The sequence below is a fragment of the Vipera ursinii genome (genome assembly GCF_947247035.1).
Source record: "Vipera ursinii genome assembly, chromosome: 7".
NCBI classification, from domain to species: Eukaryota; Metazoa; Chordata; class Lepidosauria; order Squamata; family Viperidae; genus Vipera; species Vipera ursinii.
The window spans coordinates 39048826-39075899 of NC_139521.1; the positions used below are offsets into that span (position 1 = coordinate 39048826).

The 27074-nt window shown below is 36.7% G+C and overlaps 1 protein-coding gene across 3 annotated transcripts in view; it reads right to left on the minus strand.

Moving 5' to 3' along the window:
• PDE5A (phosphodiesterase 5A) overlaps positions 1–27074 on the minus strand; it is an 83157-nt gene that overhangs the window by 32227 nt on the left and 23856 nt on the right. For 2 of the 3 annotated variants that reach the window (XM_083367004.1, XM_083367005.1), the window contains exons 3-6: positions 23840–23929; positions 9347–9418; positions 8740–8829; positions 108–245 (exon numbers count right to left, since the gene is read on the minus strand). In XM_083367004.1, coding sequence (XP_083223130.1) covers positions 108–245; positions 8740–8829; positions 9347–9418; positions 23840–23929 — 390 coding nt within the window. The remainder of the gene's footprint in view (positions 1–107; positions 246–8739; positions 8830–9346; positions 9419–23839; positions 23930–27074) is intronic. The other variant, XM_083367006.1, reaches the window with a different exon arrangement.

Below are 27074 nucleotides of genomic sequence, written 5' to 3' on the forward strand. Positions count from 1 at the left end.
CTAAGGCTTAAATAACTGTTGACTAATCCATCTGTAATTGTACAGATACACACTTTGCCAAAACTGAGAATTTGCCAGTTGAGAAGACAGTCAAGATCCATACTTACTGAACAGTCTTCATCCACTATGAAAATGGTGCACTTTTGCACTTGCATGAAGGAAATTATAGTGGCAGCTATCTTCTTCAAAATGACTTCTAATGATTGCTGCTCCTCAAATATTAAACTGGCAAGATCAAGAAGTACCTACAACAGAAGAAAAAAATAATAATATGTCAACTTAATCACATTTTAATCGTCTGAAAGGCAGATTTCCCACCCCACCCCCCAGTAACTCCAGGGGTTCCTTTCAAAGAAAACCATATAATTGCATTAATGTAAAGAAATAATGCATTACTCCTTGCAATTTGAACAAAATGAACTTTACAAGATCTCTGCCCACATATTGAAGACAGTTTTACACTTTCATTTTTTTCCAGAACTGTGTACATTTTTACTTTACAGAGCATCTACAGTCTCCTTCCTACAAAATCTATAAATCAATTTCTCCAGGAAGAGGCCCTTATGGACAATTTGTGTTCTACTACCGTATTCTTTGGCACAAAAATGGGATTATTCCAGTAGGCATTATTTAGTGTTACTAAAAGCTATTCGCTAGTTTATTAGATTGATAAGTCTTCTTTCTTCCAGGAACTCAAGGCGGCCTATGTAAAACACACACACACACACACACACACACACACACACCTTAGTTTTACTCCCACAATAACAATCTTGTGCAATATGTTGGGCTGAAAGAATAAGCTTTAACTGGGCAAAGCAGTTCATCAGAGAGCAAAATATTTTGAACCAAGATACCTCAAATGAACTAAATTAAAAGCTGCCTCAAAATCTGGGACCCATAACTCCCATAGAATTGAAATTTGGCAAATTTTACAAAATCATTTATGACATTGAAATTATAAATCATTTTATGATGCCACATAAAATGGCATAAAGTATTTCCCATGGTCAATTCCTGATGTTTGACCGTGCTGTACAATTCTACATGGGCTACTTTCAAGGCAGAATACCTCCCTCACTTTTTAAGACATTCTCAGCTTTTTTACTATATCTGCTATTGTTAAAGGCATTGAGGAATTTGGTAAGGAAATATCTCTGAAAAACAACCCAAGGAGTCACAAATCTAATTATCCATATAATGTTAGGATTCTGAACAACTATAAATATTTACCAGATATTAGGAAGAGGAGACGAGGAGGAAAAGGATGCTAAAGTAATTAGACTGACATTAGATTTATATTCTGAATTTCTACCAAAGAAAAATAGCATTCAATTTATAATGTCAAACAGAAGAGAACATCTTCATTATGGTCACTAACTAGAAAAATATACAGTTTTACAGTAGAATTTACAGAATACAAGTGGAAATCTATTAAGAAATGTAATTAACATGGGAAGAAACAAAAATACAGTGCAGCAATAAAATAAACTGCTAAAACTTTAAATACTAATAGCTACATTTTAAGATATACACAAAGGCATAAAAACACTCTTCGTTATCAAACAAACTGCTATAATGTTTTAGATAACAATTCCCAAATTACTTACTTTATTTTTAGTTAGGTTGCATAACTATCTTGTTTGCTCCCTAATAATACAGTCTCTGAAACAGAATTTGCAACTTCAAAGTGATTGAGGACAAATGAAAATTTATTTCATTTTTAGGGACCTTATTTGAAGTGAGTTAAATATACATAGTGCATTCACAATAGAACCAGAAGCATAACAACCTGTCCTTTTATTTAACAGACAGAGCATCTCTGCAAAGGGAATAAATTAGGAATGTCATTCCTGTAAAGTTGAAGGTAGTGTATTACAGCATACTATGATAAAGGTTCTATGATATTTTACAGAAGCAAGATTATTTAGCTGCCTCAAAAAAATTACTTAAGGTCCTCCCAATGGAAACTTTCAGCATTATCACTCTACAAATCAATATATATTATCTGCTATATGACTATTTCTTTAGCTTTGGTAAAAACCAAAGAATGCAAGCCTGGAAAAGATAGACAAAATTTTGTAATTTCATCTCCTAGGTCTTCTTCCAGCTGGAGTAAATCTAATAATAGCAATCTAATAATGACAGTGGAACTAAAACATGATGGAAATTTTTAAGTTAGAAAGTGATTTTTCTTAACCAAATTAATTCTTCTCTGGAACTGGACCTGCCTCCAATCAAAGGGATTCTGATGGATTCCAACAATAGCCTTCCAGAATATTTTTAATAGTAATTTTATTAAAAATTACAACTGCAAAGATAAAAACTAATGCCTACTAAAAAGAAAAATAGAAATATATAAAGAAACGACTTCCGTCTTCATCACAACAAATTATAAACAATTGTAATCACTTATCACCTTCTCTTAAAATATATCAGATGATCTCTTCTTCCCACATCCCCTCTCATATCTATAAATAAATTCTTACAGTTTTGTCATTTCAGCCATGACATCACAAAAGTCCATTAAGGGTTACTAGAAACAACATATCTATTTTAACCTTCTTCAAATTTTACTCCTAATAATCTTGATCTTTAGTAACTTCAAATATTGACCTAGAACTTGATTTCTTTTCATTTTTCTTTCTCTTCTCACAAAATTCTTCAAAACTTTTATGAGCCTCTTTTATAATCCCAATTTAGAAAAATTATCCAGTCATTCTCTTAGTTTATTTATATATTCCATTTAATTATTAAGACCTTAGTGGGTTTGGTTTTTGTTGTTGTTGTATATTTAGTGCAACATCTTTTTCCATCTCATTCTTGTAGTCTGTCATGCTTAAATCCACTTTCAAATTAGTCTCAATGATGCCGGATAAAAAATGCTCCTCTTCTATAGTACCTTTTGAAGACAGTCTATATATTTTGTATTCTGTATTTGTAAGTTGTGTTTGAGGGTTCTTCTCCTTTAATTATAATCTTCAGTTCCTACTAGTTCCCACTTTTTAGAGTCCTATCTTATATGATTGTTTTAAAGAATTCAAAACAAAAGCATTTTCCCATGGGAAGGATTCCAAACCCTTATTTCATTTTTTTCTGGATACTTATTCCATTTATAGCTTTCAAATTTAAATGTTATAACCACCCTCTTACTGTTCAGCCCCCCTCCCCATTTTTAAGTCATTAAACATGTACTAAAACTACTTCCAGTAAGGATTGAAGGTTACTAACCCTATACTGTAAAACACATCAATCAAAAGGTTCCTAATAGCCAAAGAGCAATTAACAAACAATTTCTGAAAGTGATGAGAAAAGGAAGTATGCAAACTTATACTGGAAAATGTAATGTTTAATATAAAGTCACTTGAATTCATAAGTGCAGAAAACAAAAAGCATCATTTGTCTATCTAATGAAACAGAATATTTGATTGATTTTGATTAAATCAAATATATTCATAACCTCCCCTTCATGGATTACTGCCTTGTCATGGCGAAGGGGCTTGCGTAATTCAATGAAGCTATGAGCTATGCCGTGCAGGGCCACCCAAGACGGAAAGGTCATAGCAGAGAGTTCTGACAAAATGTGATCCACTGGAGAAGGAAATGGCAACCCACTCCAGTATCTTTGCCATGAAAACCCTATGGACAGTACCAAAAGGCAAAATGATATGACGCTGGAAGATGAGCCCCTCAGGTTGGAAGGCGTCCAATATGCTACTGGGGAAGAGCAGAGGGCTAGTACTAGTAGCGCCAGAAAGAATGAAGCGACTGGGCCAAAGCCGAAAGGACGCTCAGCTGTGGATGTGTCTGGTGGTGAAAGGAAAGTCCAATGCTGTAAAGATTTTTTCTCCATAGGAACCTGGAATGTAAGATCCATGAATCAAGGAAAGCTGGATGTGGTCAAACAAGAGATGACAAGACTGAACATCAAAATCTTAGGTATTAGCGAATTAAAATGGACAGGAATGGGTGAATTTAATTCATATGCCCATCAGGTATACTACTGCGGGCAAGAATCCCTCAGAAGAAATGGAGTAGCCTTCATAGTCAATAAAAGAGTAGGAAAAGCAATACTGGGATACAATCCTCAAAATGACAGAATGATCTCAGTGCGAATCCAAGGCAAACCATTCAATATCACAGTAGTCCAAGTCTATGCCCCAACCACCAGTGCTGAAGAGGATGAAATTGACCGGTTCTATGAAGCTCTACAGCACCTTATAGAACTAACACCAAAAAATGATGTCCTTATCATCATGGTGGATTGGCATGCTAAAGTAGGAAAGCCAAAAGATAACCGGAATAACAGGCAAGTTTGGCCTTGGAGTACAAAATGAAGCAGGGCACAGGTTGATAGAATTTTGTCAAGAGAATATGATGGTCATAGTAAACACTCTTTTCCAACAACCCAAGAGACGGCTCTACACATGGACATCACCAGATGGTCAACACAAAAATCAGATTGACTATATTCTCTGCAGCCAAAGATGGAGAAGCTCTATACAGTCAGTAAAAACAAGACCAGGAGCTGACTGTGGCTCAGACCATGAGCTTCTCATTGCAAAGTTTAGGCTTAAACTGAAGAAAGTAGGGAAAAGCACTAGGCCACTCAGGTATGAATTAAATCATATCCCTGTTGAATACACAATAGAGGTGACAAATAGATTTAAGGAATTAGATCTGATAGAGTGCCTGAAGAACTATGGAAAGAGGTTTGCAACATTGTACAAGAGGTAGCAACTAAAACCATCCCAAAGAAAAGAAAATGCAAGAAAGCAAAATGGCTGTCTGAGGAAGCTTTGCAAATAGCTGAGGAAAGGAGGGACGCGAAAGGCAAGGGAGAAAAAGAAAGATATGCCCGATTGAATGCAGAATTCCAGAGAATAGCTAGAAGAGATAAGAATGCCTTCTTAAATGAACAGTGCAAAGAATAGAAGAAAACAATAGAATAGGGAGGACCAGAGATCTTTTCAAGAAAATTGGAGAGATGAAGGGAATGTTTAATGCAAAAATGGGCATGATAAAGGACCAAAATGGCAGGGATCTAACAGAGGCAGAAGAGATTAAGAAGAGATGGCAAAATTACACAGAAGAACTATACAAGAATGAGCTTAACGTCCCTGATAATCACAATGAGGTGATCACTGACCTTGAGCCAGACATCCTAGAATGTGAAGTGAAGTGGGCCTTAGAAAAACTGAGCAACAACAAAGCTAGTGGAGGTGACAGTATTCCAGCTGAGCTATTCAAAATCTTAAAAGACGATGCAGTAAAAGTGCTACACTCAATTTGCCAGCAAATTTGGAAAACTCAACAGTGGCCACAGGATAGGAAAAGATCAGTTTACATTCCAATTCCAAAGAAAGGCAGAGCCAAAGAATGTTCAAACTACTGCACCATTGCACTCATTTCACATGCTAGTAAAGTTATGCTTAAAATCCTACAAGCTAGACTCCAGCAGTATGTGGATCGAGAACTACCAGAAGTACAGGCAGGATTTCGAAGAGGCAGAGGAACTAGAGATCAAATTGCCAACATACGCTGGTTCATGGAGAAAGCTAGAGAGTTCCAGAAAAACATCTACTTCTGCTTCACTGACTATGCTAAAGCCTTTGATTGTGTGGATCATAACAAACTGTGGCAAGGTCTTAAAGAGATGGGAGTACCAGACCATCTTATTTGTCTCTTGAGAAACCTATATGTGGGCCAAGAAGCAACAGTGAGAACTGGACACGGAACCACTGATTGGTTCAAAATTGGGAAAGGAGTCCAGCAAGGATGTATACTGTCGCCCTGCCTATTTAACTTATATGCAGAGCATATCATGAGAAAGGCAGGGCCAGATGAATCAAAAGTTAGAATTAAGATTGCCGGAAGAAATATCAACAACCTAAGATATGCAGATGATACCACTCTGATGGCAGAAAGTGAAGAAGAACTAAAAAGTCTCGTGTTGCAGGTGAAGAAGGAGAGTGCAAAACTTGGGTTGAAACTTAACATTAAGAAAACCAAGATCATGGCATCCAGCCCTCTCAATTCCTGGCAAATAGATGGGGAAGAAATGGAGGTAGTGACAGATTTTATTTTCCTGGGCTCCAGATGAGGACTGTAGCCAAAAAATTAAAAGATGCTTGCTCCTCGGGAGGAAAGCCATGGCAAATCTAGACAGCACACTAAAAAGCAGAGACATCACCCTGTCAACAAAAGTGTGTATAGTCAAGGCTATGGTCTTCCCAGTTGCAATGTATGGCAGTGAAAGTTGGACCATAAGAAAGGCTGAGTGCCAAAGAATTGAGGCCTTTGAACTATGGTGCTGGAGAAGACTCCTGCGAGTCCCTTGGACTGCAAGGCGATCAAACCGGTCAGTCCTAGAGGAGATCAACTCTGACTGCTCTTTAGAAGGCCATATCCTGAAGTTGAAACTCAAATACTTTGGCCACCTAATGAGAAGGAAGGATTCACTGGAGAAGAGCCTAATCCTGGGAGAGGTTGAAGGCAAGAGAAGAAGGGGACGACAGAGAATGAGGTGGCTGGATGTAGTCACTGAAGCAGTAGGTGTGAGCCTAAATGGACTCCAGAAGACGGTAGAGGACAGGAAGGCTTGGAGGAACATTGTCCATAGGGTCGCGATGGGTCGGACACAACTTCGCAGCTAACAACAACATTCATAACCTACTGGGGGATTATGTCTAAGGATGTTTGGCTCATGGAGTCAATGCATATTTAGTTCTCTGAAAATACCTGAAGTGTAGCAGGAATGGATAAAACAATTTTTTGTAGAATCATTTTCATGTTTTTAATGAGAAACAGGAGATACTGTTTGAGAAAACAAGGTAACACAGAATTATGGATCTGGTTGAGATCTTAGCTTGGTATGTTGATAATTTTTGCAAGCAGCTTTAAAATCCTGGGAAAGCTTGGGAGCCCTATCCACCCATTTGATTCCTACTAATGTTTTTGCATACTGGTAAGGGCAGGCCAAGATACTTCCCTCTGTAAACAGTGGTAGAACATAAGTAATCCTTTAACAAAGTACATAGGTAGATGTCACACCCTTCAAAGCATACTGAAAGAACAGTTCTACCCTACCAGTTATAGTAAACACCCTATTTATACATATTGGGGAGCCTCAGTGTCTGAACAAACTTACTGAACAGGAAGGAATAGGATTTATTCCACCTCAAGCTCACTCCAGAATATGGAACATAGGACTATGGAGAAAGAGTTGTTCTGACTGTATCTTCATTTTTGTATTCTTTTAAGCATCTGACCTATCCCAAGAAGAATACATAAATAGAAGCAATATACGGTATTCCAAATTGCTTCCCACTTTTACTTTTGCACATTGAATTACATGGGAAAAGTGTATTTTCTCAGAATACAGTAGTTCTATTATGAATCCAATCTTTCTGTTCAAAGAATTCATCGAACACAGTCCCTAACTGCAAGGTTAATGGAGGAAGTTGAACTCAAGACTGGTGGATGATGGTGGATCAAGATGCTTCTCATGTTCTGGTTGTAATAAGGATTTCAGAATACAGTTAGTCCTTGATTTACAACCATAATTGAGCCCGTAATTTTGGTGGTAAGTTGTTGCAGTCATAAATTGAATCATCATGTGACCAAACTTGATTTTATGATCAATTTTATGATACTCATTTAGTGAAACACATAGTAGTAAATCTGAATCCAGTTTATCCAATGGGTGTTTGTTTGCCTTTCTTTTTCTGGAAAACAACAAAGAATCTCACAAAACACAATCATCCAACTGTGGATGTTGTGACCTGTCATAAATGCAAGCTGATTGCCAAGTGTCTGAAATGCGTTCATGTGACCCTGGGGGTAGTGAGGCAGTTGTAATTTTTAGGATGGGTCATAAGTAACTTTTTTTTAGTCCATTGTAAGTTTGAAGGGACATTAAACAACTGGTCGTAAGTTAAGAATTACCTGTAACTAGAAGAGGCACAGATGTTCCAGCCCATGAGCCAGATATAAGCAGCAGAACTCTCCAGCCAATTGGTGCCTCACCACAGCAATTACGTTTGGAAAAAAGTATTTCCAGTGAAGTCCAGCATAAAGGTAGTCTATATTGGGATTTTGGTGGGGATTGCAACCAATAAGGGAAGAATTAAACTTCCCTCCTCAATGTCATTCTCTGCCATGCTACAAGGTATACTGACACATTAACATATTTTGTTCTCAGGAATCGTTAGGCTTATGTATGAATCCCTTGATAGAAAGTAGAGTGAAATTATGTCATCTTCTTCTGTGAATAATAATGTTCATAGTTCAGTCTTGGTAGCTGATAACATAAAGGTTTAATTGGAGTTTACAGCAGGGGTGAGCCATTCGTTTTGCCAAGGGGCCACATGAGAAACTGGGACTTGTGGAGGAAATGCTTACATCATGTAGAGCACTAGGATGCTTACTTGCCCTTAACTGCCAGGTTAAGCTTCTGTAGTTTCTGTCATCTCCTTCTCTAATATGCCCAACCTCCTCTTCCTTATCCCCAGTTATTTTTCAAGGTTAGATCTCAATGCAGGAAGATGGCAATGCATACTGCCAATGTCTCCTGTTCCTTTAAGACCAGCTACCAATTATGACACCATGTACACTCAAAACAGCATATCGTATCTATTGGCTATGCCTGATGCACATGAAAACACATGAAATAAGTGTTCTTAATACTGTATATCCCTTATACACACCATACCCATAGATATGACATCTTTACCTCACCTGATTGCGTCTGTTTTCAAGAAGGGAAGTCTCATAGAGCTGAGCATTGTGAAGAACAATTCCACAAAATGCCAGGTAAGCAGCAAAATCCTGTAAATTGGACACAAACAGTTATATAACTAGAGATCCTCAGATTTGGAGTCCTTCTAATAGTCTGATTTGCATTTTGAAATGATCTGATATTTTGCCAATTTTAATAACACCTATATTATTTAATTACGCTTGAGGATTTAGAAGCTTATTTCCAATTCCTAAAAACTTTATTTTATTAGCAAAGAGTGCTGTTTATATCTGTCTTAAAATACCATATTACATGCAACAAGATTTTTAGTGGTAAAGAGTTGTGGTGAATTTTGCAAACACAAAAACAGATGCAAACAATGCCCAGTCTTGTGTGAAATATTAAATGTAGGCTTCTATTTTTAAAAGCAAGAACTGAATCTTATTGAGACTATGAGCCATTTTTGTTTATCTTTTAATTTTGATGTCTCACAGATGCTCATCACAAATTCTATTTAGAAAAGATAAATTCTTCTTTTGTTCCTAGCAGAATTATCTGTATTTCAGATGGCATATTTATTAATAAAAATAAAATTGTAAACTATACCTTCTCATCTTGCTCAGTGAATGTTCCTCCAAAACCAGATTTTTTATTGATTGCTTGTGCCACACCAACCACCTGATTAAAAATCCATATAGGAATATAGTTTATTCAGTCAGTTTTCAGATGAAAAGCATAAGGAAATAAATAGTCAACTGAGACATCCAAGCCTTGTTATCAAGTTTACTATTGTTTTTGATACATAAGTATGAATTTTTTTTAAAAAAAACCAATGAAACAGTAGTATCCTTATTTTTAAAACTTAAAATGACTCTCTTATCTACATATATTTAAGAATAAGCATTACTAAACTCAGAACTGCTTACTTTTCAGAAAACCAATGAATTCCTAAGGTCAATCTAGTCTTACTTCAGGGTAAATTCCATGGTCTTGCTTTGCTATGAGTTCTTCCAAAAGCATTGAGTCTGGTACTTACTTTCTCTAATCTGCTTTGAATAGATTGGAACCAAATGGAACAACTTAAATGATCTTAGAGTATTTGTATATATTAACAAAAATGTTGAGACACTTACAGAAATATGAGCTACCCAAAATAGGGAGCCATGATCAATCTTTGGCTTCAGAGTACATTGATAATAGCACACATAATTCATTGCTTTTCAGATTTAAGATCCTAAGCCTTCCTTATCAAATTCTAACCAAAATATTTTTTTCTTGCAGTGAGATGAGTTCACAATAGTATTATAATAAATTAGTTGGAGTTGCACTTCAAATGTGAATATAAATCCTTACTGAAATTTTGCTTTAATATTTGGCTATATGGACAAGTTGCTAAATATACTTCACTTTAGCAATGTCGTGGTAGTGTAACCTAAATAGACCCGTTTATTATTTTATCCCCAATTTTACGTAGATATACAAAATTTGAAATATGATATACCGTAATACTACTCCATTTTCCCTTCTGTCTTCTGGCTACTTTTTGTAGAATAGCATCAAGTTGATGTTATTTCAGATTTTGTATTCCTACATCATTCATAGGTCTTATGGGGGATTTAGTGCCCTTAAATGAACTGCCAGATTATATCCCTAAACATCTTCAGCCACATGATCCATCATGGAAGTAGCTGAGAAGGTAAAAGAAATCAAGGCTTGTCGTTTTCAACAATTGTCATATATCTTCTATCCCAGTCTTTTCTAAGCTGTTGCTCATCAGTTTGGTTGGACTCTATATGGTATTGTGGAAATCAAAATATGGCCACATATGGAAGGTACCAGAGTTTATGACTATTAGCCAAACAAAAAAGATGCTATGATATGCATATTTGCATTTAACATGCATTTTTATAAAAGCAAGCAGAAATTATTTGGGAATGGAGGGATGGACTAGAAAATGAAAATTTAACCATTCTGCTATGGTTCCAGTGAACATCCTCATTCTAGAAATTTTATTTGTGCTATAGAAAAGTCCATGTTGAAGAAAAAGACATTTTTATCATCAGAGCAGAAACTGATTCAACTTTTTCTCCTGTTGTAAGCCTAATTATCCCAATTTTCCTGCTGCTATTTGCATCATTAAAAATGTGCACATAAGTAGAGTTTACTTAAATTAAATTTCATTTAGCCCTGTGATTGTTCCTGATGATAGATACCAACAAAAGCTATGTCAGACAGATTCTAAAACTTCATTTAGAATTTAGTTCCCCCAGGCTAAGCCAGGCCAGGCCATTAGTCAGTTCTTCTTGGGACATAATGCGGCTTTTGATGTTACAAAAGGCATCTGTATAAATAAGAAAAAATATTCTAAATGTTCCCATTGTACCACAAAGCTTTATATGGCTGCACAGCAGTGCTCAAAAAATACTCTATTAATACTCTCATGAAGTGAAGAAAAAACTCATTGAAAAGTGGAGGGTTACTTTCTGAAGCTGTATTATGTTGACAAAATTACCTTACTTTGCAAACAACAAAGTAAGTAGTAAATAATCACCTACTGCACAGACACCTGTCTGACACACACTTGTCTTTCTTTCCCCCAGCAAGCATTACCCACATTGTGCGTAGCAGTGAGCTGTGTTATCTGGAGTCTTTCAATATAATTATTAGTGTGGTTTGTTAAGAACATACTCAAAAACACACCACATATTATTCAGTAAAAATATTATGCTCATCATATAATCTGTAGAGCAGTTGTTGGAATTAGGAAATCACTTCATGTTATATCTATATTATATTAGTTGCCCTCCATGCAACTAGTTTAATTTAAAAGATGGTTCCAACTTTTGAACAAATGAGGACCCTACTTGAAGCACTTTTATCTACTTGTCTGAATTAAAAGTATTATAAATATGCACAGCAAAATTCAAAAAGCCTTTTATGAAACCTGCCAGTATTATTCACAATATCTTTCTGTATTACTTGCAAGTAGTCCTCGACTTATGATCACAACTGAGCCCAAAATTTCCGTTGCTAAACAAGGTAGTCCTTACCATAGTTGCCACAGTTGTTAAGTGAATCATTTCAGCTGCTAAGTCAGTAACACAATTGTTAAGTGAATCTGGCTTCCCCATTGAGTTTGCTTAAGATAAGAAAAGGTGATCACATGACCCCGGGACACTGCAACTGTCATCAATACATGCCAGTTGCCAAGTGTCCGAATTTTGATCACGTGACCCTGGGGATGCTGCGGTGATTTTAAGTGTGAAAAATGTTCATAAGTCACTTTTTTCAGTGCCATTGAAAATTTGAACGGTCACTAAATGAATGGTTGTAAGTTGAGGACTACCTGTATTAAAAAGGAAATTACTTTCAACATTTTCTGGTTTCCCTGGCAAATGTCTGCTTCCCTTTGCTTTTTTTTAAATGTTTCTAGGCAACTGTATAATTTCAAATTGCTTGAGAAGTCTAACATTTTTGTGTACATATAAAACAAAATTATCTCTCTTGTGAGCATAAATTGGAAGACGTACAAGAATACATTTATTGAATTATTTCGTATGTTGTTGCTCCAATTGTGTCAAATGAGTTTTCCCAACAGAAATAACTGCACTTGTAATCAACTTAACCCCATTTATTCTCAGCCTTCCTCTTTCCTTTGCAGAACAGGAAACCACTTTTGAAAGAAGAGCAAAGAGGAGGATGAAGGGAGGGGGTCAGGCACATTTTTCTTTCAGTCATAAAGTTACTGAAGATGAGAAGTTATTGCAACATAATCCAGTCTTTCTATTCAGATTTATATTTATTTGCCAATGTGATATTCTTTTAATCAACCTTCCAGGACAAAGAAGAGCACTATTACAGCTTGTATATAGCAATAGAACTTAGACTTATATACCGCTTCATAGTGCTTTACAGCCCTTTCTAAGCGATTTGCAGAGTCTGCGTATTGCCCCTAACAATTTGGGCCCTCATTTTACTTGACCCCGGAAGGATAGAAGGTTGAGTCAACCTTGAGCTGGTAAGAATCGAACTGCTGGCAATCGGCAGAATTAGCCTGCAATTCTGCATTCTAACCACTTTGTCACCACAGCTCCGTATATGCTTAAGGAACTATTCCTAAAAATAATAAAACCTATAGAGTATTAAAAGGTTGGGAACTAACTTTGAAAGCAAATTTCTCGATGTATTATTCTGTTGATTCAAGGAAATATTTACTGATACTATATAATGCTTTTAGCATGCTAGGTTCTCCCAAAGAGATTTACAGAACTAAAATAAGCATATCCTTTAGTTGTATTATTCTATCATTAAAGGTAAAGTTTCCCCCGCACATGCGTGCTAGTCGTTTCCGACTCTAGGGGCCGGTGCTCATCTCCGTTTCAAAGCCGAAGAGCCAGCGCTTGTCCGAGGATGTCTCCGTGGTCATGTGGCCGGCATGACTAGACGCCAAAGGCACACGGAACGCTGTTACCTTCCCACCGTAGTGGTCCCTATTTTTCTACTTGCATTTTTACGTGCTTTCGAACTGCTAGGTTGGCAGAAGCTATCATTACCTTCTGCCTAAAAATGTATCCCCATATCCAGATGGATTTGTCATCTCTTCTGAAAATCAGGGCAGACAAATAGTATCTAGATCAGTGTTTATCAGTCTTAACAAGTTTAAGATGTCTGGATTTCAGCTTCCAGAATTTCCCAGCCAGCATTCTGGGAGTTGAAGTCCAGACATCTTAAAGCTGCCAAGGTTGAGAAACAATGACCTAGAGAGAATTTCTTCTGCAAGGTTCAGCAATGTGTGACTGCTGATATAGTGCAGCCTTTCCTAAGCAGGTACCTCCTAGATGTATTTAATTCCCATGATTCACAGCAGACATGGAAAATTTACTCTTTTGAATTACAACTCAACTGCAGGGCAAAATGGTTGCAGTATTTGTCATGGAACAAATACTGATTTTCTTGAAAGTGTATCTAAGAATGGCAGATGTGAAACTGAATGATCCATCACCATATAAGTACCGTAGAAGACTAAAAGATATGAGTAACCAAAAGATTTAAGCATCAGGAAGTACAGAATCAGTGTATAAAATGGGCCTGTATTATACTTTAATTAAACTCATGTATAAATCTAATATTCAATTAAACATTTCACTTTTAAAAATGGAAGAATTAATATATATGTGAAATGATTGTTTTATTGTAGAATTTCACACGCCTATTGAAAAACATAAAATACATTGGAAAAAAATAGATCTATATAGCTAGTGGTAATTTCTCATAATCATTACTCACCCTGTCATGCATTCTTCTGTGTCAAGTAACTTGACAGTTCTGGAATAACAGAGCATTTAATATACCCTAAAATAGCACATGCAACCTTCTAAAATAAAAATTAAATAGTTTACAAAATTTTAAATGATTAAACAAGATCACTACCTTTCACAAGATTTTGATGTTAGTCGGAAAAACTGGTCAAATCTCTTGAGGTTTCACATATTCAGAAGAGTGAAAGTATTTTAAAATTTAGGAGATATTTAGGCCATTGTGTAAGATTAAAATGATGAACTGTGTATCATGACATCATATACATTGATATGAAATAGGTTCAGTATGCACCACAACATATATTGTCACTGGCACTTGCTCCCACCCTACCTACCCACATGGCTATTTTGAGGAAATCCCTCCCAGTGGAAGTAAATTGATTCCTTCCATGCTCAGTTTTGGAAGGGCAATTAAGACTACTTTTTATTATTGGGGTTTTTATGATATATTTTGTTTCCATCTGCCAAATTTTATGAGAAGATTTTTTGTTTTTCTCAAGACTACCTTATTTTTATGGTAAATAGTAATTAATATTTTGGTATATATAGCCTTTGTGGCTGCTGAAAATGCAATTTTAAAATGTAATTTTAAAAATACATATGTAGAAATTTGAAGATATAAGCAATTTTCCGTGTTCCTCATTTAGTCTTAATGGCTAGAACCCCAATCCCAATAACAGAGGTGTCTAACTACAAATGGGGGGTGGGAATTGTTTATTTTTGCTCATGAGTTATGAGTCGTTGAGAAGCCACAAAAATATATACAATAAATAAAGTTATAATTCAGTCTAGTGACTTAGCACATTAGCAGCACATTTTTGCCCAGAGTTCACCTGAAATAGAATTATTTGTGGCCACTGAAGTTTGGAAGGGATATGAAACAGGAAACGAGCCTTCCACGATTAACGTGGACCTCAATAGAAGATCTTTTGCTAGGCACAGATATGGAAAAGTGTGTTCATCCATTAAGCACCAAAGCTCCAATAGGCAAGATGTAAAAATGGAAAGACATTTTCAATGTCTCAGTGGTTAAATGATGATTTATAGCTCACACCAGTTTTCTAAGGTACTGGCAGAACAAATGTGTTCATTGTTCTGTGGGGTTATCATTGAAATCATTTTAAATAAAACTCTTATTTTTATATCTATTGCATAAAATACAACTCTAGTTTTTCATGGTTAAGGGTAAATTCCTCTGAGCTTCTCAAAAAGTCATATGACTTAAAAATATATTCAAACCAAACTCAAGCAACAACTGGGCGATGATTCTGCTAAAAATAATGTGTATGAAAAATGTTGCTCCTAAACTCCCGAAACAGGATTTGCCTAAACCACTTTAATAGAAATAAAGTTTCTTCATTTTATATTATAGCTCAAAGAACATACATTTCAGATCACTATGTGTCAAATTCTTTTTTATCTCCATAAAGCAGACACCACATAGAAAAGATAATTCTGCATTTCACAAAGAAATCGTCCCTCAGCCTTCCATCAAACTCCTGTTATTATACATTTACAGCTTGCTAAATGCTTCATACACTGCAATTTGTTCCATTTTCTCCAAATAATAGCCAAGCAAACCAAACTAGTCACATACTCATGTTGAGGTGAAACCTGGGCAGTTTACTATAGCAAAGATTAGTCCAGAAACTGATTCTTGTTAAGTGCAATGATTACATTACTGTTAAGTGCAAAGGAGTTTGCTCTTTCACCAAGAATGTCTTGAATCTGTAGTTGTCAGTAATTGTAATGACATGAAAGTGATAAAATGTGCAACATGCAGTGTGACATCACAACACCAACTCTGGCTTTTTGTATTTGCATCTTAATGTCAGGCACGAGTACATAACTTTTATAGACTTGCACTGCGGTATCACTATGTACATTTCATTGCTTTTCCACTCCCAACAAATTGCCTTACCAAGAATTAGAAAAATGAAGAGAGGTGTTCAATTGAAATGAACATTGCAAGTACCTACAACTGAAGGAACTTTCTAACTTCCCCAGAGTGTTTGGTAGAAGTCTACCAATTCACAGTTAACTTGCAGCTGTTGGCTCACAACATTGTATTTTTCATGTTTATTAGTTCTAAACCACAGAAACTTGAAGCCTTTCAATTGTATCCCTGGCTCTCTAAAGAATCCAAAAAAAGAACACTCTCACTCTAGATAAAGAGTTCCTATCCTGAAAGGGGAACTTGTGGTTGTTAAAGAGCTGTGAGGAAACAGTAAAAAAAAAGAGGGGGTGATGGTGTATGTTAATTTAAACTAAAAATCCATTCAGCTGGAGGAGGAGAAGAATTACTATTAGAATGTAAAACCTATGCAGTTTCATTTATTGTTTGAATTCAAGCGCAGATACTTGGATTCATTATAGGATGGCTTGTGGCAAAATGAAGATGATCTTGAGTACATTCTCTTATGATTGTTCCTAGCATTATTCTAATTTAAAGGATTTATCGATTATCTCAGCTGTACTGTTGTGAAAATAACCAATGTTATTTGTCAAGATATAATCCAGGTGTCCAAATTCATGGTAAGCTTTAAATATGCTTAGTGTACTCTAAGAAGGCTGCCAGATTCTCTGCAGATTCCAATGTAAAGTCCATTACAACTTAATTTGATCATTTGGAATTTTTTCAGAAAATCAGGATTTTGTGAGAAAGATCATATTTATGATCAGACTTGCAAGAATCTGTTATAATAGCCAATCTCAGTAAATGTATTTACTTATTTGTTTGTTATTTTTATTTATTTATTTGATTTCTGATTTAACCTTCCTGTGGAGTTGTTTTCCTGGTCTAATCTAACTAGTGACGCTGACAGAGAGGAGAGAGAAAATGCTTACAATGAAGATGCATGATTAAAATTATGCTGGTCTATGACTGTAATAAAAATTTCATTTGATTTGAAGCATGACCTTAATGGAACAAACATAGAGGACCATGGTCAAAATTGTTTAAGGTGCCTTTTACCCTCTTGTCATTTGACCAGGCCTAGAACTGTTTCTATTTTTTAGTGACTCTTTGTTGTATATTTAATCTATTATATCCCAAGACTCCTGCGAGTCCCTTGGACTGCAAGGCGATCAAACCGGTCAGTCCTAGAGGAGATCAACCCTGACTGCTCTTTAGAAGGCCAGATCCTGAAGCTAAAACTCAAATACTTTGGCCACCTAATGAGGAGGAAGGACTCACTGGAGAAGAGCCTAATGCCGGGAAAGATTGAGGGCAATAGAAGAAGGGGACGACAGAGAATGAGGTGGCTGGATGGAGTCACTGAAGCAGTAGGCGTGAGCTTAAATGGACTCCAGAAGATGGTAGAGGACAGGAAGGCCTGGAGGAACATTGTCCATAGGGTCGCGATGGGTCGGACACGACTTTGCAACTAACAACAACAACAACATCCCAACAGTTTTCTAAAGTGATTCTAAAGCAGAATATTGAACAAGGGATAAGACTGCTAAAGGCAAAATGCAATTTTGCAATCTTTTTTATTCTATCCATTCTATTTTTTTTCTTCTACAGTTTAATACTAAGCTACTATTTCGTTAACAGGGCAGTGTCACTGTGTGACCTATGTAATTATTTAAGTTTACTTAAATGTTATTATCTGGGATCTCTTCCTCATTGCTCCCAACTGCAGTACAAGTGGAGTCAGGGCACAAAGCCTAGATTTGTGTTAGGGTAGGACTAAATAGTGTTCTTTCCTGCTCATCATCACACCCATAATTGTCATCATTTCTGTTTATATTCCACATTTTTACTCAGAAGGTCCTGTTAATAGAATACAAGCTGGTTTTCTGAAAATAGCTTAATTTTGTCTTCATTTAATATTAAATGTGGTTAGTTAGGGAGCCCAGAAATGTCTTCTTTGAAAAGTTCTTTTTTAGCTTCCTGATGGAAATGTCCACCAAGCAATAGTTAACTGTTTTCTTTCTTTTTCCCTAAGTGCAGTGTTTTTTACTGTTATTTTTCAGAAGTTTCATTTGCTTCAAAAAGGAAGTTTTTCATTGTGTATCATATGCTATGGAGTAATGCCACTTATTATGTTTTTGCTTAAAATAAGGAAACTAACTTTTTGCCACTACCCCCCAAAAAACAACTAAAAAAATACCCACACCATTTTCCTCTATTCCCCAAAAGCCTTCCTCCACAGACCATAGACATTTCTTTAGCATTGCTAGATGCATTCAACCTTTTATTTTATTTGGATGTTTCTTGTTGCATTCTTGTACATACAGATCTCAGATTTCATTCTGTGAAAACTTCTTCTAATTCCAGAGGGAGCATCTGTCCTTTTTTTCCCCTATGTTATTACTGAGCTAAGCATGTCTGTTTTTTATTTTGTTACTTCCTGAGATGACTTCAATAAAGACAAATCAGGGAAAAGGTTTGCTAAATCCAAGAATGCTTCCAGGGGAAAGAAATGCATCTTGGTCTCTTTTAAAATTAAATTTGCATTCAGTTTTAAATTGCACTGTTTTTTAGAACTACATAGCTGCTATGGTTCTGTTGGAGATTAAACCTGAAAACATTGTTCAAACCGATTAGGTATTTATTTATGATAACCTTTCAAGGAATTTTCTTTCCTCATCACATCACCCTAGAGGGAATTCTAGACAGTTTTCCTTCTTTTTTATATCCTACCGAATATGAGAATGCATAAAGACATGTATTTATCAGCTTCATTTTGTCTGCTCTCTAAGGAGCACATTCTAACCTCACCTCTTTTTGTTTCTATTTCCTAAATAATAATCAAACACTCTCCTCACTGTGGTTAGACATTAAAAAAATAAAATAATTATTTTAACTGCAAAATCAGTATTATGATTTGTTTACGTTTGCATACTATGTTTTAATATTCCATTGTATCAATGCCAGGTTAAAGTATGATTCAACACAGAAAAATAAACAAGATAAATAAATGTTTGGACTTTTGTGGAAAAAGCAAGGTCTGAACAAAGAGCTATAAAGGCATTTATACAAAATGAAGAGACATGTTTCAAACTGATGCAGCAGAATAGGCAATGCTACAGTCCATGTTGCTCACAGAAACCTCTCTACTGTTCTTAAGATGTTTTAAAGTTTTTATAAGTTAAACTTTTTGTAAGTTCTTCTTACAAAACAGAGCAAAGAACAATTGTCTGCTCCAGTGACTAAGGCTCACATATCCCATTCTCTGATTCTTGGTGAGTTCAAGAGTGCCCACCATACCAAAGGTTTTCAAAGCTACTGCCAATATTCAATGAAACTGCATGTTCTGTAGATGTTCAAAAGAAAAACAGGTGGGATACAAATATACTGTACTTATGAAATTATGTTTACCTTGTTCTTCAGCCCCCCAAAAGGTCATGAAGGATTCTCAAAATAAAAGGGTGGGGTGGGGAGGTGGAGAAGCACAATAAAATGTCTGGCACAATAACATTTGACAAAATGCAACTGACAAGAGAAACAATTAACTTAAACAGGTGAAAGTCATGCAAGGTTCAGTGGGAACTGAATAATTTTTTTAAGCTTGCTTCATAGTCAGAAAAAAACTATTTGAATATCTTTTATGGAGGGCATTCCAGACCATTGGTACTAAAGAAAGTGACATCTTTTCATTTTTCTTGGAAAGATAATAATAATAATAAATAATAAGTATATTTCCACTTTATTCAAAAGAAATAGATAATGAGGCATTAAATTGTAACATTATGAGTTTCAAGCCAGTTAATCTGCTATTCTCCAATATGGAGAATAGAATCTATATAATATTAAAACTCTTGTTATCATGATTTTTAACCAAGTGAAATGGTGTATCATAGGACAGCAATTTTGGGGCTAAGGCACCTCGTATGGGCTAACTTAAAATATGTCCAAAATCTAGGACCAAAGTTTTTAACTCCTAGGAAATCAAATTTGGGGAAGTTGTGGCTACTTCAGTGCATTGGCAATGGCTGTGATGCTGCTATGGTCAAATGACCTTCATTTCCAAAGTTCTATGACAGATTGCCATCCAAACTCACAATCCCTGGCTCCCTCCAACCCAGCAACAGCAATTTACCTTTCTCCAGGGAAGGAAAGAGAAGAATGGAAGGGGAGAGGAGGGCTCTTGTGCATTATTCCTGATGGATGGATGGATGGATGGATGGAAGGAAGGAAGGAAGGAAGGAAGGAAGGAAGGAAGGAAGGAAAATTTTTATACTCCCTGCCAGCTTTCCAAAGGAAACTCAAATGGGAAGCTGGCAGAAAGTTAGAAATAGCTCTGGTTCCCACTGCTTTTTTTACCCACCCATAGACATTCTTTTCTTTGTTTATATAACAAATTATCTCTGAAGCAATGATCCAATGGGCACAAGAGACTGTTAATTATGACTTTATAAAAATAAAAGCTTGAAGGAACTCCCTCAAAGGCATAATACAGGCACTGGGACAAAAAAGACTAAAAATATGGATGGGTTCTTCATCTGACATTGAGAATAAACAGGCCTGCTTGTGTAAAAGAAAATGCAATAAATAAATGTCCACAACAATTAACAGAATTAGCATTTCAAAAATAATCTTTTTGAAGTGAGTCTTTAAAATTAAATGTTTAGATTTTCCAGCTGTTTTATTATTACTTCCAAAATTCCAATTAACACCTTGAAGGACAGGATTTAGGAACTGCAATAATATACAGTATAACAAAATGCCATGCTGGACATCACATGTTTAGGTTTATTTTATGCATTATTATGCTAGTCATGAGGAAAAAAGTATGATGCAGATAGAACCAGATTTATCTGATATTCCATTTTTATTCTTGTTCCTTCAAAGTGTGTACGATTCTTGTTTTTTCTCTTCACCAAAAAACAAAATATAGGCATAGTTTGGATGGTTTTTAAAACACATAGTTCTCCATATGCTGCAGGGTTATTGCCTCCAGCACTTGTTATGACCAAATGCACAGCACATGGAGTTGTAGGCACTCTATGCACCCAGATGGCCAAGCCACTGAGGCATCACTTGTTAAGGAGGTGTGACAGTGAAAATATGCTTGTCATTGATTAGCAACTGCTGAAAGGCATAATATCTTTGGATTGCACTCGTGACAGACTGCACCGAAGCAACTTCCTTTAATTCTTCGTAATGCTGGACATTTTCTAGGCTTTTTGTTTCGGGAAAGATTGAAGGCAAGAGAAGAAGGGGACAACAGAGAATGAGGTGGCTGGATGGAGTCACTGAAGCAGTAGGCGTGAGCTTAAATGGACTCCAGCAGATGGTAGAGGACAGGAAGGCCTGGAGGAACGTTGTCCATAGGGTCACGATGGGTCGGACACGACTTCGCAGCTAACAACAACATGATGGAGACAATGAACTAGAGTTTTCTTATATGATAGTGGCAGTCATAGAAAAGATAGCTAAAGTATATTATAATTTAGGATTTAGGAATCCTGCTTTATTCCAGAAATATGTCAGTTAGTTATTATGGTTAGAATGATGAAAACCTTCTGGTAATAGAGGAGTTGAAAGGCCAGATGGAAAGAAAAAGCTTTCCCTACAAAACTTTCCAAAATGCTTCCTTTCAAAAAATATACAAAAAGGAATGTACTCTTCTTATGCTTAAGAAGGCAAATGATCTGACTATCAAATCTATATCAAACTGAGTAATTAATTTAAACAGTTCAAATATTTCACTCTAAAAATTTCATCAGTTTTTCCACCAATTAAAAAGATGACTGATTAGATAACTGCTATTAATCAGTTCCCCAACATAGTAGGGTTCAGATATATTAGACTTTGATTGCTTTGGGGTTATTGGAAAGCAAAGGAAAAACTGCCCTACACCAAAGACTTTTAAAGTCAGAACTTTAAGCTATCATAAACTTTAAATTATCATAAACATAGACTTGCAGACTGAAGACCTTGACACATTCTTGTTTTATTTCAGTCACTTATCTGAATAAAGGATAGACTGAACAAAACATGGACCTCCTGTCCTAGAGTTTTGAAGTCGGGCAACACTCCCAATTCTGGTCAACTCAGCTTTTGTTGATTTGGGGCCAGTTTTAATGACTGCCAAGGTATTTTTTTATTTTATTTTGGCATACGGGCACTTTTCCAAACAAAACGAGATTGCAACCAATCCCATGTATTATTTTCTTAAAATTGCTTATGGCCTGGGAAAGTCCCAAAGACATGATTTGAATAAAAATGATGAGCGAGGTTGTAGGTTTATTTTGTAGCAAAGAATAAAAATCTATGGAGATTCTCAGTCACCCAGGTCATGCTTGTCTCAAAAGTGCTTTTCCAAAAGGCGACTGGACTTTGTTTTTCTTTCAAGATGTTTCACTTTTCATCCAAGAAGCTTCTTCAGTTTTGACAGTCAGAACTGAAGAAGCTTTTTGGAAGAGAAGTGAAAGGCCCAGTTGCCTTTTGAAAAGTATCTTTGGGACAAAGAACAAATATATTTCTCATTTTTAAAAGAGGTACGCAATCTAAGTGAATCAACAAAACCAGCCTGGCAGAAATCATGAAAGTTGCCCACAGATGCACCTTTCCTATTTTGCACTAGGATAATGAATTGAACACAATTTACTTCCATCTTGAATTGTGATGGTCAACTTCAGTGCAATTTCAGGGAATAATTGCTGCAATGCAACAGACATGCATGAAGCAGCAAAGTTTCACTTTGATGAAGCAATTTGTGTGAACTAAACCATTTGATAACATTATATTGCATTGTGTCAGGTTTTGGAGAAGGCTGTTCTCAGCCTTCCAGAAAGCCTGGCTAATGGACTAACCACCAAAATTGCTCAGCCTGGTGAAATTTTATGCCTCAAGAAAGCACCAGGTGATTATATTATTATTTTAGAGTAACTTTCTCTAGCACTTCCCAGGAAGTCTCACTCTTGCATTCCAATCTCTAAGGGTATAAAGAAGGAAAAGTCTGTTTGTGTGCCCAAGCCATCAAATCATTTTATTCCCAGGCCAGTTTCAGCAAGTAAAATTTAATAAATAATAATTCTAGAATAAGGGATTTGCTGCTGTTTTAACAATTTTAAAACAGTACTTAGTTTATAGCTTTATTAGAAATTCTGTCATCATGGTTTACAGAAACCATTGTATTACAAATGGACCAAAACTTGCCCAGAAGTCATCTTTATGTCTTCAGTCCAACAGGTCAGAAATAGTGAACAGCTCTCCACTTGCCTATAAAGCTGGTCAAGTAGGTGACAAAACCATCTCTGTGCTTACAACACAAACCTAGCCTTTTCTGCGGCTGATTCCATGTGAGCTGGACACCTGGTGAAGGAAGATTCTAGTTCACATGGAAGCGTTTGTGTACATGTGATACCCTCCCACCCCCACTGAAGACAGTGATGCTATATGTTTATGTCACCAGTTTAACTAGGGAATGTTAGCTTCTAATGAATGCTGAAGATTCTAGAATAATCCTTTTTAATTGTATCAGGTTTATAGTTTACTGATTTCTCAGTAACTTATATAAAACTACACTGGAATGCCAAATTTGTTGAACTAAAAGCAAGATGAATTAAACAAGCCTGTATATTTACAGAAGGAAAATACAGACCCTCTGACATTGCCAAAAATGGCTAATGCTATTTGGAAAATGACAACACTGAAAGGAGAAACTGGCTGTATACCAATTCTTCATACTTTATGGAGCAGATCAAAGGTATTCCATGGAATATATGCAGATAAACATTTTAATAAGGCATGCAAAAGAACAAACAGTTTAAAGAATCAAAAGCTAGAAATGTTACAATGGAATAAAAGGAAGATGCTCAAATTTACCTCTTCTCTATGGTTCTTTATTGGCATACAAAGGATGCTTTGTGTTTTATAGCCTGTGATTTGGTCCACTTCAGCATTGAATCGGGGATCCTGCCAAAGAAAGAAAATATGTAACCGTGCACACACCCTCTCAAAAATTGTCCCCATTTACTTATTTCCTAAAACTGTGGGATATCTCACAATTCCTTCTGAAGCTTATATTTCCGTTCTGAGACAGATGATAAGAAGATTCTATATATTTAGGGATTCCTGTCTTTTTTTTAAATAAAACCAATCTCTAAAGGTCTGTATGGAGTCTACTTTGGCGGGTCTTTGTTGCTCTCTGAGCTTGGTTGTTTTCTTGTATTCAATTCTTTACCCAAATTAGGTAACATCATCAGTGCTAGTCAGCAAGAAAACAACCAAGCTTAGAGCATACCAAAGACCTCTTATTTCAACCCTGAGCTACAAATATGCTTCCTTATTAGAGTCTATTTTAAATAACCTCTCATCTGGATTATTGTAATGTGCTGTACATAAAGTTGCCCTTGAAGAGCATTTGGAAGCTTCAACTGGTGCAGGATGCAGCTTCATGGGTAGTAAAGGATGTTGGATTTCACTACATGTAACACCACTGCTATGTTAGCTGCAATTCGCTGCCAGTGAGCTTCCAGATACAATTCAAGGTGTTGGTTATCACCCTTAAAGCCTGTCTGGGTTTTGGACCAAGTTACCCAAGGCAGGGCTTTCCAACCAGTGGTACACCTACCACTGGTGGTACGTCGGCACCTGGCAGGTGGTACGCTTACAATGGGTTGAAAAGCACTATTAAAAAAAGTGTAAAAGAGTAGTGTGGGGATGAGCTGAAGCAGCAGCAACGCAGCACAGGCCTGTGGGAGAGCCAACTGGAGCTGCGGTGTTGCCGGGATTCTGCTGAGTGCCCAGGATGCACGCCTGGCTTCAGATGACTGGCCTTCTGGAAGCTGCGTGCAGCCTGCGGAAAGGAGTCGGTTGCAGTTACATCAAAGACAAAAGGAGGAGGAGGGGATAGACATGCCCATGGGGCGTTTACATTTGGCCAGGGGCCGTCCTGGAGACAGCGAGGGGCCATGCCACCCCAGCTTGCAAAGGAAAACCCAGATTCCAGCGGGCCAGAAGACAGCCCAGCCACCACGCCCCTCTGTGCCCCCTGGACACAGACACAGTCGCCGCTCCTCACCATAGTTGGAGCGAGACTTGCAAGTACCTCCATCCTGCAAAGCGGCGCTCCCCCTGCCACCATGCCAGCAGTCAAGCACTCCAGCCTCACCTTGCCCAGGAACGGGGTGGCACCCAACTTTACTCTGGAATTTCCTGCTAATTACAGTATACCTTGTGGGGTTTTTAAGCTTATGAGAAAAAGATGTGTCTGAAAATTAAAGGATGTATGAATTGAGTTGTGAGACAGGGAAGTACATGGACTTATGCACTTCCAGTTGCTGACAGGTGTGCCACTAATATTCTGACTGTACACCTGCATGCTCTCAGGGTCCAAAGATGATCTTCATTCTTCATAGGGCAATATTGTGGATTAACTATTTTTTTCTGGGTGAGTATTTTAGGGTGAGTATCCTGAACTATGGAGACCTTTGATTATAATACATAATAATAAAATAATTAGAACTAAAGACTTAAAAGGAAGGTAGATTAGAAAGAACAAGACCTTTTGGGGTCTTCAATTCCCTTCCTGTTAAGAATTCCTTAATAAGGTTTGCTCTTCCTTCCTAACATCAATAAAAGTGGTTTTTCCAGAAAATATGTGAAGAGCTATAATTAGTGATTTAACTATGTTTTCTGTTTGGCTGTGTTTTAATTTATATACAATGTATCTTTAATTGAGGAAGGCTTGGAGAGGTAGAAGTGGCCAATATGGAGGCTGCACCTTGCCCTCCAGATCTGTCTCCCCTGAAAATCTCTGGAGAAGAAGAGGAGGTGGCAGGGGAGCTGTGTGAGGGAAGGCTGCCCCAACAAGCCAGCACCCTTACCATGCACAATTGGAAATGAGAATTCTCTTTCAAGAAGGGCCAGCTTCCCTTTGTAGGACCTGGGAGTGCTGCTCCCCTGCCGCCTCCTCTTGCTCTCCAGAGATCTGTCAAGATAGAAGTTGGACTCAGAGGCAACTGCTTCCTGCAAACGTCCTCCACCTCCTGCTTTGCTGGGAGGGGGCACTGGACAGGGAAACACCAACGATGTCTGAGATTGGGAAAAGAATATCTCTTTAGCGTGCTACACACACACACACACACACACACACACACACACATTCTTTTTTTGCAAAAAAAAAGCTCCCTCTGAAAGCCTATTGCAGGGCTAGGCAATCTTGGCCCATTTTTATGACTCGTGGACTTCAACTCCCAGAAATCCTGAGCCAGCCATGCTGAGGGGAAAGGGAGAGGTTTCCAAGCTGAGCCATGCTGGCTCAGGAATTCTGGGAGTTGAAGTCCACGAGTCATAAAAGAGCCTGCACTAGAGGAGGACATTAAAATTATTTACAGGATTACTTCTTTAGGAACTAAACTTTTAGAATCTAAAACAGCTAATTCAGAAAAGCCAACAGGAAAGAACCTCACATTTTTCATCTGCTTCTGTCTTTTGGAAGGTAAAATTAGATAACAAAATAATCTATTTTCTATGTTAACATCTCTGCAATGAAGGTAAAGAAAATAAAGGTAAGGAAAGAAATGAGAAACATTTTTCTCAATGTAATATGTCTTCTTTAGCTGATGCTAGAAAAAAATAGTATCTTTTGTACATACTCTTGAAAACTATTTTGAATCTAACCATCTATTACAACTAAACCACTTTAAATTAAACAATTCTTAAGAATGAAATATTCTTAATTTGGACATTACTTTTACTGTTTGGACTATTGTGTGTTTTGAAAAATAGATTATTTAGAATCTAGTTATGTTGCACTTCAGTCCTTAAATAATTAACCTAGTATATACATAACAATATATGATGTTTTCCATGGTGAGCTTAACATCAATAACAACATTTATTAAAAAGGCTAAAATAATTTCTGGTGGTATTATCTGTACATTAAATTTTTGTTTAGTCACAATCTTTCACTTTTCACATTCTGGAAAAGCAGTGGTCATGTATCCTAGCAAAAGATGTTACATATGTGCATAAGCGTAGTCAGTAGCATATGCCTTTTTTAAAAATATCAAACATGCAAAGAAACAAAAATAAGTCCAAAATATCTGTATTACAT